Below are 13633 nucleotides of genomic sequence, written 5' to 3' on the forward strand. Positions count from 1 at the left end.
TTTATTTGTTTTATTTTAATGGGTTATTTCATCATTAACAAAAACAATGTCACTTAAAAAAATATGGTCCTTTATATGGTCCTTTCTATGAACAGGGGTTCACGGGACACTACAGCCAAGTCCCGGTAAACTCTCCGCTGTTTATTTTGGGTTTCCTGATAATTGTTCTATAGAATGGCTTTTTTTCAGTTTTTTTGTCTTTGTTTTCTAAGCCTCATTTAATCTATTTTTTGGTAAGAAATGTGCAAAAAAAAAGGAAAAGAAAAGCAACAAATGGCAAAATATAACCTATGGGGATAGCAGAGGCAAACACATGAGGTGAGACCCTCGTGATCAAAGAAGTTTTTCCCCCATGAAAATGAAAAAAATCCATCCCCAAAAAATCAAAAACAAACTGTCTTCTAACAAAAAAAGAGATCCGTGAATACAATGGACAATGGCACCTGCAGTCCCCACAAAGGGGACTTTAAAAAAGAAGAGAAGAATCAAAAACATTTTTGGGGGAGATTTTTACATCTTTTTTAAAAAGGGGAAAATATTCTTTACAGAAAACCTGGTTACAATTTCCAAATTCCAGATCGTTGGCTGGAGCAACCGTTGGTGACCAGGGTTCTTGATTTGCAAAAAATTCCATTCAGTCCATAGAAATTTCCACAGTCACAGACGAAAAAAAAAAAAAAAGATAAAAAGTAACAACAAAAAACAAAATAAAAAACATTAAAAAATTAATCTCGGCACGAATACGAAAAAAGACAATTTGTGGCAGGCGGCGATCAGGCAGATAAGCGAGAAGTACTAACTACTTAGTTAGCAGCGAAGTGACGGCCGACCAGAATTATCTAGAAGTCTCCGCGGCAGAAGCTGTAAACCGGTTAATAAACCGTAACACTGAACTACATCGGCGGCAGCAGCAGAGAGGCGGACGGAGTGGTCAGTCGGTCCAAGAGTCTTTGGTGGACAAAGCTGGCGCTCGTATCTAGGAACGACCCGCGGAGGCGATGTTACATAGCAGCCCGTGCCCTCGCTGTATGGCATTTCTTGCACAGCACGTGGCCGTCCAATGGGAAGCAACCAGAGTCATCGGCTTCAATGGAGAGGGGGCAACCACAGTCCTGAGGGGGTGAGGAACGGAAAGAAAAAGTTTTACGGATTTAATCGATTGACAAAAGCATTTGAAAAATCAGGTTAAAGAGCAAAAAAAAAAAAATGGCACACAATGCCAGGCAGCAGCCACAAAAGCAAGTGGAAAAAAAAGTGAAGACTAGATCATAAAAAAAGAGAACGGAGACTCACCTCGCACTTGTAGCACATCATATGGAAGTTCTTCTCCAACGCCACCACCCTTACGGTCTCATCCCGTCCAGGTTCTGGGGCAATGGGTTCTCCGCAGACAGAGCAGCGAGGGGCATATTTCCTAAAGACAAACAAAAGGGGCAGAGGCAACGTAAGCAAAACCGACCCTAGCCATTGTCAATGGATCGATACAGAAGAGAATCACGGGGCACAGCCTGGCGGAGAGGATGGAGGCGACTAATGGCACAACATGAACATAGGAAGCAGAAACAACAGAGGCACTGCCACTAGAACACATGCACCACCAATGGGACACACGCACCGCCCACGGAACACACTTTCCGCCCACGGAACACACTTTACGCCGACGGGCCACACGCACCACGGCACAAGTGTGAGAGGGAGCGCTATCTATAACATGAGTACTGCTAATATAACATAGGAATGTCAGCTGGATAGAACATCCTGGTTTTCTAGGGCAAACTAACCTGTGATAATCGGCGACGCAGTGCGGCAGGTTATTCTGATCCACAATAAAAGGTTCTCCCTGCAGGGGGCGACTGCAGACGGCGCAGGTGAAACACTCCGGGTGGTACGACTTGCCCATGGCTTTCAGCAAACGCTCCAGTATCTTCTTCTCACACACGGCGCAACGCTCTAATGTGTCCTGCGGGGAGAGACAACCTGCATTATACACTGCGCTCTAATGTGTCCTGCGGGGAGAGACAACCTGCATTATACACCGCACTCTAATGTGTCCTGTGGGGAGAGACAACCTGCATTATACACCGCACTCTAATGTGTCCTGCGGGGAGAGACAACCTGCATTATACACTGCGCTCTAATGTGTCCTGTGGGGAGAGACAACCTGCATTATACACCGCGCTCTAATGTGTCCTGTGGGGAGAGACAACCTGCATTATACACCGCGCTCTAATGTGTCCTGCGGGGAGAGACAACCTGCATTATACACCGCACTCTAATGTGTCCTGTGGGGAGAGACAACCTGCATTATACACCGCGCTCTAATGTGTCCTGCGGGGAGAGACAACCTGCATTATACACTGCGCTCTAATGTGTCCTGTGGGGAGAGACAACCTGCATTATACACCGCACTCTAATGTGTCCTGCGGGGAGAGACAACCTGCATTATACACCGCGCTCTAATGTGTCCTGCGGGGAGAGACAACCTGCATTATACACTGCGCTCTAATGTGTCCTGTGGGGAGAGACAACCTGCATTATACACCGCACTCTAATGTGTCCTGTGGGGAGAGACAACCTGCATTATACACCGCGCTCTAATGTGTCCTGTGGGGAGAGACAACCTGCATTATACACTGCGCTCTAATGTGTCCTGTGGGGAGAGACAACCTGCATTATACACCGCACTCTAATGTGTCCTGTGGGGAGAGAACCTGCATTATACACTGCGCTCTAATGTGTCCTGTGGGGAGAGACAACCTGCATTATACACTGCGCTCTAATGTGTCCTGTGGGGAGAGACAACCTGCATTATACACTGCGCTCTAATGTGTCCTGTGGGGAGAGACAACCTGCATTATACACCGCGCTCTAATGTGTCCTGCGGGGAGAGACAACCTGCATTATACACCGCACTCTAATGTGTCCTGTGGGGAGAGACAACCTGCATTATACACCGCGCTCTAATGTGTCCTGTGGGGAGAGACAACCTGCATTATACACTGCGCTCTAATGTGTCCTGTGGGGAGAGACAACCTGCATTATACACCATGATCTAATGTGTCCTGTGGGGAGAGACATCCTGCATTATACACTGCGCTCTAATGTGTCCTGTGGGGAGAGACATCCTGCATTATACACCGCGCTCTAATGTGTCCTGTGGGGAGATACAACCTGCATTATACACCGCGCTCTAATGTGTCCTGCGGGGAGAGACATCCTGCATTATACACCGCGCTCTAATGTGTCCTGCGGGGAGAGACAACCTGCATTATACACCGCGCTCTAATGTGTCCTGTGGGGAGATACAACCTGCATTATACACCGCGCTCTAATGTGTCCTGCGGGGAGAGACAACCTGCATTATACACTGCGCTCTAATGTGTCCTGTGGGGAGAGACATCCTGCATTATACACTGCGCTCTAATGTGTCCTGTGGGGAGAGACATCCTGCATTATACACCGCGCTCTAATGTGTCTATTTTTTAGGACAGACGACCCAATGTGTTCACGGTCCCCGGACTCGCCTGGTAGCAGTCTTCGCAGAGAGGCCGCCCTTCGCACTCGTAGTACTGCTGTCCTTGCAGCTGCTGGTCACATTTGGAGCAGGTGAAGCAGTGGACGTGGTACAGGTGCTCGCCGGCCCGCACCACCGTCTCCGTCCTGGACAGTCCCTGGCCGCACAACTTACAGCGATCTACAAAGACCAACAACAGACAAGGCACTAAGTTTCTAGAATTAGGAGGAGCGCAGACTGGCAGGACCAATCATAAGGAGCAAATACCCTAGAGAACACCAGGATCAAAGAAAAACAATCAGCATTATTTCGTGGTGTATGGCGGTATTATTTCATAACCCAACTGAAGTTTTCTATCAGAATCTTGCAGCAATATGATGTGTGCTCTGCAGGAGAGAATTAAATATTGCACATAATACCACCATATAGTGCCTGAATGTGAGATGTATATGGCCATATTATGTTTACATAGCATTGCGGCATTATATTGTGGTATTAGGGTGACATCGTATGGCATTATTATAGTGGCATTATATGGCAGTATTGTGGTGGCATTATATGGCAATATTAAGGTGGCATTATATGGCAGCATTCGGAGGTCTCAAATATGAGAAAAACTGACCAACAATAGCAAGTGGGTAGGGGATACCCGTTTTCTGAAAACCCATGTCTACTACTGACACCACTGAGAAATCAACTAGACTATGTGAGCCCCATCCTCCGATAAATAATCTACTGCAATATAGAAAAATCATACATAAAATATAGAAATGTCTACAAACGATAAAAGTATATATGCTGAATAAAATAGCAACACACAAAATGGTCTACATCAACATCTACATCTGCCGGTAGGTAGGATGTAGATGGGGATTCGGAATCACACAAGGTCTCCATTGGAACAAGACGCCTACAAGAAATCACGGGATCTGAGTGGATAATTCTGACCATTCGGAAGCTTTCACCCTCTTCATGCACGACAATATCCTGCCAGCTTTACAAGCAGCTTATTGACACTGAGCACTTCATACATTTGACTTTTACCAATTTCTCATAACTCCAAGAAATATTGCGTCATTTTTGTGCCTGAAGAAGTTGCGTTCCAAAAACATATTTTAGAACCACGTCCCATGATCTGTAACACTAGTGGTCGGACACCAGGACCGACAAAAAAAAAAAAAAAATCCACAAAATGTTCCTCGGGACAACTCGTGACCATCATCATCTATTATTTTTTCCTCCTACGAGTTCTGACTAATTGGCATTGTCTCCTCTGCAGCCGCAGGTAATGGACACAGATTCTTCAGATATTTAATTTGTAAGAAAAAAATTCAGAATGATCTCGGCAGCGGATAATCTGTGTGAGAACGAGTAAAATGATTATAAGATTTACGTCCAGACAAACCTAATCCGTGTGTTTATTAACCCCAGAGGTACGAGCGGTTCGATATCGAATATACTTTTCATTATCACTGGCAAATTAATCTCTTAAAAAAAATCTATATCTTAAAAAAAAAAAAAAAAAAGTAAAATTATGATGTGGAAACCATCAGCAAGCTGCTTTAGCTGAGATTTCTCATTGCCCTGAAGTTTGGCTCATACACACACACGGCTCCATACATAAATGTATGTAGAGATTACAGAGCGGCTCTCAGTTCTTCATTTATTTAATGTCCATCTTTGGGGACTTTTATTATTATTATTGTTATAATTATTATTATTATTACTTGGGGCTAAAAAATCATTTTTGCAATTGGGTTTTATTAAAAATGTTGCACCATTTGGCTTTCACAGACTTTTTGTCTGCACATTTTACCGTCATTTTGATGTGGTCTGTGCCCAAAAATCAGGTGAGAGGAGCTCAGAAAAAGACAAAAGAGTTACAAACGCTCCTATTAGAAAATGAACTCACTGACAGATTCACAGTTAACTCATTCCTCAGCCAGCAATTGACACTGCAGCAACATTTTTTATGTAAAAATTAAATTTTTTGCCCCAAATACACACATTTACGTAAAATAAAGTCCTGAAAGATAGACAAACCCTTTAACTGGTCTCCAAACCAGACATTTCCTGAGATGTATGGCACAAGATAAATGACCATCTTTTAAGAAAAAAAATATATATACGGTCAATATATCCTTATTTGTGACTGATGCCTCTTAAAGGGAACCTGTCAGCAGGTTTTTGTTACCTTATCTGAGAGCAGCATAACGTAGGGGCTGAGACCCGGATTCTAGCGATGTGTCACTTAATGGATTTTCTTGCTGCAGTTTTGATTAAAAACTTTTTTCTCTGCTGCAGATCTTGCAGTTCTCTGAATGCTGAGCTCAATCTAATATATAATTTTATAAATTATAGATGATTTACCAAAATAATTGATATGTTCCTAATCATGGTACATCCCTACATGATGTATTTTTAATTCATTCCGTGGAATGTTTTTCCCTTAAACTATTTTGTTTCTTTACTATCTATGAATTAATAAATAATATATTAAATACCCGTTATTGTGGGTCACATTTACAAGTTTCTTTTCTTGTTGGATTTACAACAACTTTATGTGTTTGATATTTCACGGTTTCGCATGTTTGCGTCACTTCTCTACACCTGAACTTACGGAATAAACTATGGATAGATAGTCTGCGCTGAAAACTTCTCGCAAAGATTTTATGCTACCTTATTTTATTTTATTTTAGAAATCGTCAGAAGAGATGAGCGAATAAATTTGCAGGACAATTTGTTTGTTATTTACACTCATTTTCAGTATTTTTGATGAAGTACGGTACATTGATAGCGCCTACATACATACAGGCTGGGATCATTTATCAGAGTTATTATATATTATAATATTTGCAGTTTTACACTTTTTTTTTTTTTAAATCCAATGTGTCTGTTAGCAGCAACACACTTCAACTGAATGTGCGTCCAAGGACGCACATCCAGTTGAAGTTTATGCTGGCATCTGTGGGCCCCCATCCGCACGAGCCCGGTCGCAACCTCTGTTGTTAGGCCACTGAATAGATACATTTATCATCATCCTTTTTGTCGTATTTTTTTCTTATACACTTGTAAATATTCTTAAAATGTCAACAACAAAAAATAATATTTATACTGTGTAAGAAATAGTTATTTAAAGTATTTTCGAACCAGATGGAATAAAAAAATCCAAAAAATAAATTAAATAAAAATAGATAGGAAAAAAATAAATACCAATGGGAACGAGCACAAAAATAAATCATAAACCTGAGAAGAAGTGAAGAGGCCCGAGAGGATCTGGGCCAATACATTCTGCCTAATGCTGGATCTTGAATTAAAATATTTGTTTTCTTCTGTCTTCTTGACCCCGGATGAAGCACTTCTAGCTCCACTTCACTCATCCACTTGAAAGTTTACATTATGGATATCGACTCTGAAAAGCAGTGAGTGGGCGAGAGCGGAGGATCCTGGTAAACAGCGCAAAGGATATGTATATAATAAGGAGACGAGGCGGGTGATATTTACAGGAGAACACGCTCCGTGACTCTGTATCCCACACAATCGTATGAAAACCACCTGTATAAACATCTAGATGGATGGACAGAACTTACAACCTTCCGACATCTTTGTCCTCCAGTCTCGACACACACATACAATAAATTTATGTATGAGGTCAACCTACCCATCGTTTGCGAATCTACAGTTGGCTGTTTGTCCATCTCCTGCATCAATTGCTGGGTCAACATTTCCAACTCTTCCACTTCTTTCATATTCAGTCCGTGAGCGGTCCGATCCTATAAGAAAGAGGACAGTTGTAGACACCTCAAACATTTTGGACAACCATTGCTTTATGGTCAACCCATCCTATTGCCATTTGTGCCTCTGTGACCCCAGTAAAGCCAGAAACCCAAGTATGCTCTACAAATAATTTTATTGGCCATTTTAGCTTTGAAGGTCAACCACAATTAATCTGGTGCCCTTTAGTAGGAGGAAAGCTACAGACACTAAAAATCTACTAAGCATGAACGCAAACCAAGGGATCCTCCATGGCAGACATCAGGGAAAAACGAGTATTGCGATCAATAGATTCTCTCATGCCCACTAGATTCTTTTGCACCCAAGCCATTTCAGTATGGCCGATCTATTCCCCAGGAGATCAGTTGATTGTCTCCCTCACAGAGTAAACATGAATGCTTGGCCAAGCTTGCATGTTTTAAGTAGGTTCAACAAATCGATATCTAATGTATTTAGCCAGGATAAGGGACTGATGTCCAGTAAAGTAACAACATTGGATGGGTTGTCTCAATTTCCAAGCAATGGTCCACAAAGCAAACATTTTCAGAACTGATGTGGTAACAAAACAATGGAGGGATGAGGAAGCTGTAGGTAAGGGTTAATGAAGGGATAGGGGAACATTATGATGGTCTGGTAGACTGATATTGATGTAAGAGTCCAATTCTGTGTGAGTCTCTAGCTGTTAAATAGACTTTAGTTGACTTGAGTTTCAATAGGTTGTGATGGGTCTTCGGAAGATGCCTCCACAGCTTTCGGATATATCCGAACCTTAGAGCCATTTCAACGTGCACATAGCTGGTTGTGATACGTCCCATGTATCACATTGGTTGTGGTAAATCACAGGGTATGGGAGTAAGAGGAAGTTGTCGAAGGTTGGAGGAAGACCAACAAACCCATGGAGCTGAAGACATGGCTTCATAGGTAGATTACGTTATAGAAGCCCCTTCAGGCAACTCGGTCCTGTAGATGCTTACATTCAAAGACTCAATTACTCTATTTTTTTTTTTGCTATGTCCACTCTTCAACCCTTTCCTACCAGAAGCATTATCAATGAGCTGGGGGTAAGTGGCAATATCAGGACAAGCGGGAGGAATCCATTAGATACATGCCTTTCTAAACTGGGCATTGGTGACTGTCATGCTCTTGTTCACCAGTCACATTGGTCGTGGTATAAAAGAGAAAGAATTCAAGAACGGGGTAGGTTGGAAGAAGACCTAGAAACCCAAGAGGGTGACGACTCATCTTGGTGGTAAATTATGGAATAGTAGAACCCTCCTACAACTTGCTCTTGTAGACGCCAACTGTCAGACTCAATGACTCACGCTTCTATTTTTTTCACCTCATTTGTGGAGGTAGCCACCCTTTAACTTTTTCCCACAAGCATCTTTAACAATGGTAAAGGGGATAAATGGTAATATCAGAACATGGAGGAGGCATCAAGTGCTGATCCCTCCACCATATCGTAGACACATGGTCTGCAAGGCACAGTAAGAAAACGCAGAGCCTGCAGCAAGTCAGCCTTTATTACCGAGTATAGTGTTTACTTTAAATTGCAAGGTCACAATAGTAAACTCTGCTCTGTCAGCCTTGGCTTAGGAAAACAACGCCCACGCATCAAATCGTCTCCATCCCTAAATTGTACCCTGCCATGCAACACAACCATTACATCATAATGGCCTCATTACCCATTCCACTCCCCGAGCCTCCGGCTGCGTCAAAGCTCTGATTGACAGTCATTGCTGAAAATGAGAGTATCAAACATTCCCTATAAATATAAGTCCTTGAGTCGTCCTCAACTGTCAAATTGAGAAAAATGCCTGAGTCTTTTCCAAGTTTTAGCTGTTTTAGGTAGAGTCAGGTGACAACTCACTAGTTCCAGTTCCTAAAGGCTTTGTCAGACAGAGTTCTCATGATCTTGAACCCATCACAAGGCCCACGATATTCCAAAACCATAAATGGCAAGATATCTGCCATGGTAGCTTGGTCTTTTTTAACATCTTTGCAATACCAGACATCCATTAACAGTGACCCACAGTGACTCCATGCCAACGTATTGGTACCAAACCATGACCAGAACAATGACTATATGCCAATATAATAGGACCAAACCGTGACCAGTACAGTGCCTACGTAACAGTACCTACATGCAAATATAGCAGTAACAACAGTGACCATTTCAGTGCCTACATAATACCAAACTCACAACGGTGATTACATGTCAATATAACAGTATCAACAGTGCCTAGCGCAGTGCCAACATGCAAACTACACTATACACTACCAAATGCTTCCAGACACAGAACTTCAAAAACAGCTTCGGGACCAACAAAAGTGTGAAGAGCGCCTTGAGTTTTAGGTATCCTCAAAGAAGTTCAGGCTTTCGGTTGGCTTCTTCACTTGCCAATATATGGTCTAATATGGAGCCATACTGATTTTGTTAAGTGGGGGTTGACTAACGGGGGGGTTGACTAAAGATGGTGTAATTACCATATTACAACAACTCCTGGAAAACATTAAATGATGCCATATTGGTTGTCACCTAATCAGGTATAGCAAGGTAACCACTGGAAAGAATATAAAAGGACTTCATGCTATGGGTATGGTATGGGACTTCATGCTATACTCAAGAACTTATAGGTATTAGTGTTTTGTGTTTTGGGGATGGGAAGGGTTCTCTGTAGGTTCTGCAAATCAAATCAGGTGCTCTATCAATCACAACGCTATATATGATCTATGGTTCTACTTAAGTACACAAGTAGCATATCTGACTTTATATCAAATGTACACATGGATCAGTCATAGTCAGAGTTACCAAAACTCCCTTGGAAAACCCCCATCATGAAATCACCACGAGTTGTGCCAAATAGCAAAACTCACCTGTACTGTATTTGTACCTTGTTTAGTCCTTTAAGAAAACCCACCACCAAGAAGAATTTCAGGAATACGAAGTAACACTTACAGGCTCGGGAGGTCTTTGCATGTTGGGTTGAGGAGATTTTCTCAGCATTGCATCAGATTGTGGTTTCGAGGACTGATAGCTTTCCGATGGTGCTCCATTGGATTTTATGCCTTGGTGGTTCCTAAAGTTGTCCATCGGTGGCTCAGAATTCCTGCTGATCTCAACCTGTGGTAAAAGAATCCTTCCATTCTCCTTCTGTGGCCCTACAGGGTCAGGACGAGATTTTTCAAGAACTTGAGGCTTTTCACGTTGCTGGGCAAAGCCAAATCCTGATGGTCGTGTAGACGAAGGTGCAGAAGGAGCCAGAGGTTCCACTCTGATGCCACTGTGCTGGGATATGGGAAACTTCTGCTGTGGACCTGATGGTTCTGGTTCTATCTGTTTCGGGGTGAATGTGTGAGGAGCAGAAGGTTTAGGGGTAAATGTGTGAGATGGGGCAGGGTTTGGAGAGAAGGTCGGTGCACGAACTGGTTTAGGAGAAAATGAAGGAGCAGGTGGTGGGTTATAGGAAGACTGTGAGGGGGAAAATGTCTGGGGAGCCATAACTTTTGGGACAAATGTGCTAGGTGCAGATGGTTTAGGTGACACCGAGACTGGTGCTGCAGGTTTTGGTGCAACTGGAATGGGGTTGTTAGGTTTAGGGCTGACTGAAGGAAGGGAAACTGGCTTAGGGCTAAATGTGGTTGGTGGGGCTTTAGGTGCAAACGATGAAGGCACATTTGGCTTTGGAGAAAAAGATAATGGGGCAGGTGGTTTTGGAGTACACACAGGAGGAGCTGGTGGAGGTGGTGGTGGTGTGACCTGCGAAAAGTCAAAAAGTTCAATAAGACTGACTATAATAGAAATGTAAGGAAGAGAAGAAGGCAACTAAATCTAGGTCTTAACGTATGATGTAGACTGGAGGAATTCTTGGCCTTAAATGACCATGTTAGTGGCTAGATGCGTGTGATAATTTAAAGGGATATAACATTTTTACACCAAGTTCAGAAAAGAGAAGTCCAGCATGGATGACTATGACTAAGTGTAAACGGAACAGAAGATTTTATTGATATCTACTGACACTGGACTTCTCTATTCTAACTCATATCATCCCAGTAGTTCCCGACACAGATTTAATGCCTACGTTGTGCTGCATACTACATGCCATCTCTTTTTGCATTGTATCTATCATTTTGGGCTTTTAGTGTAAAAAAAAAAAAAAAAAAAAAAGAACAATTAATTGTTTTCTTCATTGTCAACTGTTTATTGTGATTAATGCCAAGTCCTAGTTAGAAGTGTCACAAAGGGGCTAGAACTTTTGGAGTCTGGTGGTCGGGTAGAAGGAAGGTTTCAGGTTCTAATTTATTTTCTTTTAACTTTTATAATTGGGTGACCCTTAAAAAAAGATTTAAAAAAAATACATTTGTGGACACCATTAGATTTAGATATACCACTTTAAAAGGTTTACTCGAAACTAGTCATCTGGACAAGGTGAATAGATGCTTGGGAAAATCTGGCTAGATTAATGGTGATCTTGTCAAAGGCTATTTAGGGAGATTAACCTGCAGTCATATGAAACGGATCTGAAAATCTGAGTGGTACTGGGAGGTATAGGCAAAAAAAAAATAAAATAAAATAAACCGATAGCTCCAAATTTACCACCTCTTGAAAGGTTGCTTTTTAAGATATGGGAGCTCTGAGTGATCCAGTTTTGATTACATGCTCTTCACTTCTTTCATATGTGATGAAGATTGAAGAAAGCAAGGCTGGTTCTCAGTCAAAACCTTCACTATCTGGACAATGGAGGCACCAAAAAAAAAAAAAAAAGGAGTATCAACCGATGCCCCTGAACTTCGTTGTTGGTGAAGGTCACCAGGGATAGTAGGGAACACAAAACAAGCAAATTCTTGACCAAATAGTGCCTTCAACTTGACATCCAACGACCACTGGAGTTATTCCTCTTCTGGATAAGTTTCTACTAGACCCAGCTCATTGCAAATAAGTTCAAAAGAATTGAAGGAGGAAAAAGATGGATGGAGGCAATGAAGGAATTATGATCACGACACTAGGAAGTATGAAGACGTGGAGAAACATTATTCATAAAAGTCTACACCGACTCAAACACATATGATAATAACGAATTGTCTCAAAAATATAATTTTACATTACGGACATTTTCCATCTCTTATTATTTTACGCGAAACAGAAATCTCTAAAGAATCTCAAAAACAGTATAAAACTCAAGAACGAAGATTTAAAGACATTTTACAATACAGTGTCTTTATTCAAGGATGTCTTACTTCGAGGCTTTTCAATTATGCATTGTAAAAAATAGAAAAGAAGAAAAGCTTCTATATTATTTTTAGTGTTGATATTTTTACCTGGATGTCGCCAATTCCGGTAACGAGGCTCGTTTCCTCTAGAGAAGGTGGTGAGGGGAAGGACTCTTCGATAGGAGGTGGAAACGGCTCAGCGAATTCAGGTGGTGGAGGTGGAGGGAAGCAGGAGGTGGGGGAACCGAGGTTATCATCTCCAAAAGAAGGTGGAGGAGGTGGGAAAGACATGGTAGGGCTCATGGTGGAGTCATCGCTAGGTGGAGGAGGAGGCAGGATGAATTCTGAAGAGAGATGTATATAAAAGTTTTAAAAAAAATGCAGACCACAAATGCAGCCAAGCCCCGAGACACCCAAGCTTCTTTGATAATTTCTGGTGAAGCCAAACTGCCCATGGTCAAGCAAGTTTTTTGAAACACAATAACAGTCAATGGTGGATCCAACATTCATCTGAAGCACAACGAAGCTCCACAGGTTACAAAGTAAGATAATAAGAGTGCGATTGTGGCTATATTGGTTGCCCCCAAATGTCTTAAAAAAAGGATTAGAACTTTTAGAGAAGGATAAACCCTTTATGGCATATCCACAGTATATGAGATCCACCTCTGGGGCTTGAGGCTATGCAGAGAACATGGATCCACCTATTAGGTGACTTCTGGCTGCTTCATAAGGGTGGAGGACAAAGATCAAGGTGGCATATAATCGCATGTATTACATCATTTACTTCTATAGGATTCACATCCTTGATCGGCTCTTTCCATAATTTCTCCATATTAATCATCAATTCACCATCTCGATGTGGCAGTCAGTGGCCACCTCTTCAGGTTTCAGGGGAACCTCCATTTTCAATGCATGTACGAGACCCCCCCCCAGATGTGGAACCTATCAGACACCAATGGCATATGCACAGGATATCCAAGTCGGGAATAATTCTTCCAACTACAATCTGAGTACAACCTCTCAACAAGGCAAAGGGTCCATCAGGTCCCGAGATACGTCATTTTTAGATTTAGCTCAGGACCTGGTAGACCCTTTGCCATACAAAACTGGCTGTCAATTCAACCCTATAAGAAA

The 13633-nt window shown here is 42.1% G+C and overlaps 1 protein-coding gene across 3 annotated transcripts in view; it reads right to left on the minus strand.

Moving 5' to 3' along the window:
* ZYX (zyxin) overlaps positions 1-13633 on the minus strand; it is a 34295-nt gene continuing 20662 nt past the window's right edge. For 2 of the 3 annotated variants that reach the window (XM_069754229.1, XM_069754230.1), the window contains exons 3-9: positions 12608-12843; positions 10248-11048; positions 7176-7287; positions 3525-3694; positions 1782-1960; positions 1294-1414; positions 1-1112 (exon numbers count right to left, since the gene is read on the minus strand). In XM_069754229.1, coding sequence (XP_069610330.1) covers positions 1002-1112; positions 1294-1414; positions 1782-1960; positions 3525-3694; positions 7176-7287; positions 10248-11048; positions 12608-12843 — 1730 coding nt within the window. In that variant the 3' untranslated portion in view covers positions 1-1001. The remainder of the gene's footprint in view (positions 1113-1293; positions 1415-1781; positions 1961-3524; positions 3695-7175; positions 7288-10247; positions 11049-12607; positions 12844-13633) is intronic. The other variant, XM_069754231.1, reaches the window with a different exon arrangement.

The sequence above is a fragment of the Ranitomeya imitator genome, chromosome 2, assembly GCF_032444005.1.
Source record: "Ranitomeya imitator isolate aRanImi1 chromosome 2, aRanImi1.pri, whole genome shotgun sequence".
NCBI lineage: Eukaryota > Metazoa > Chordata > Amphibia > Anura > Dendrobatidae > Ranitomeya > Ranitomeya imitator.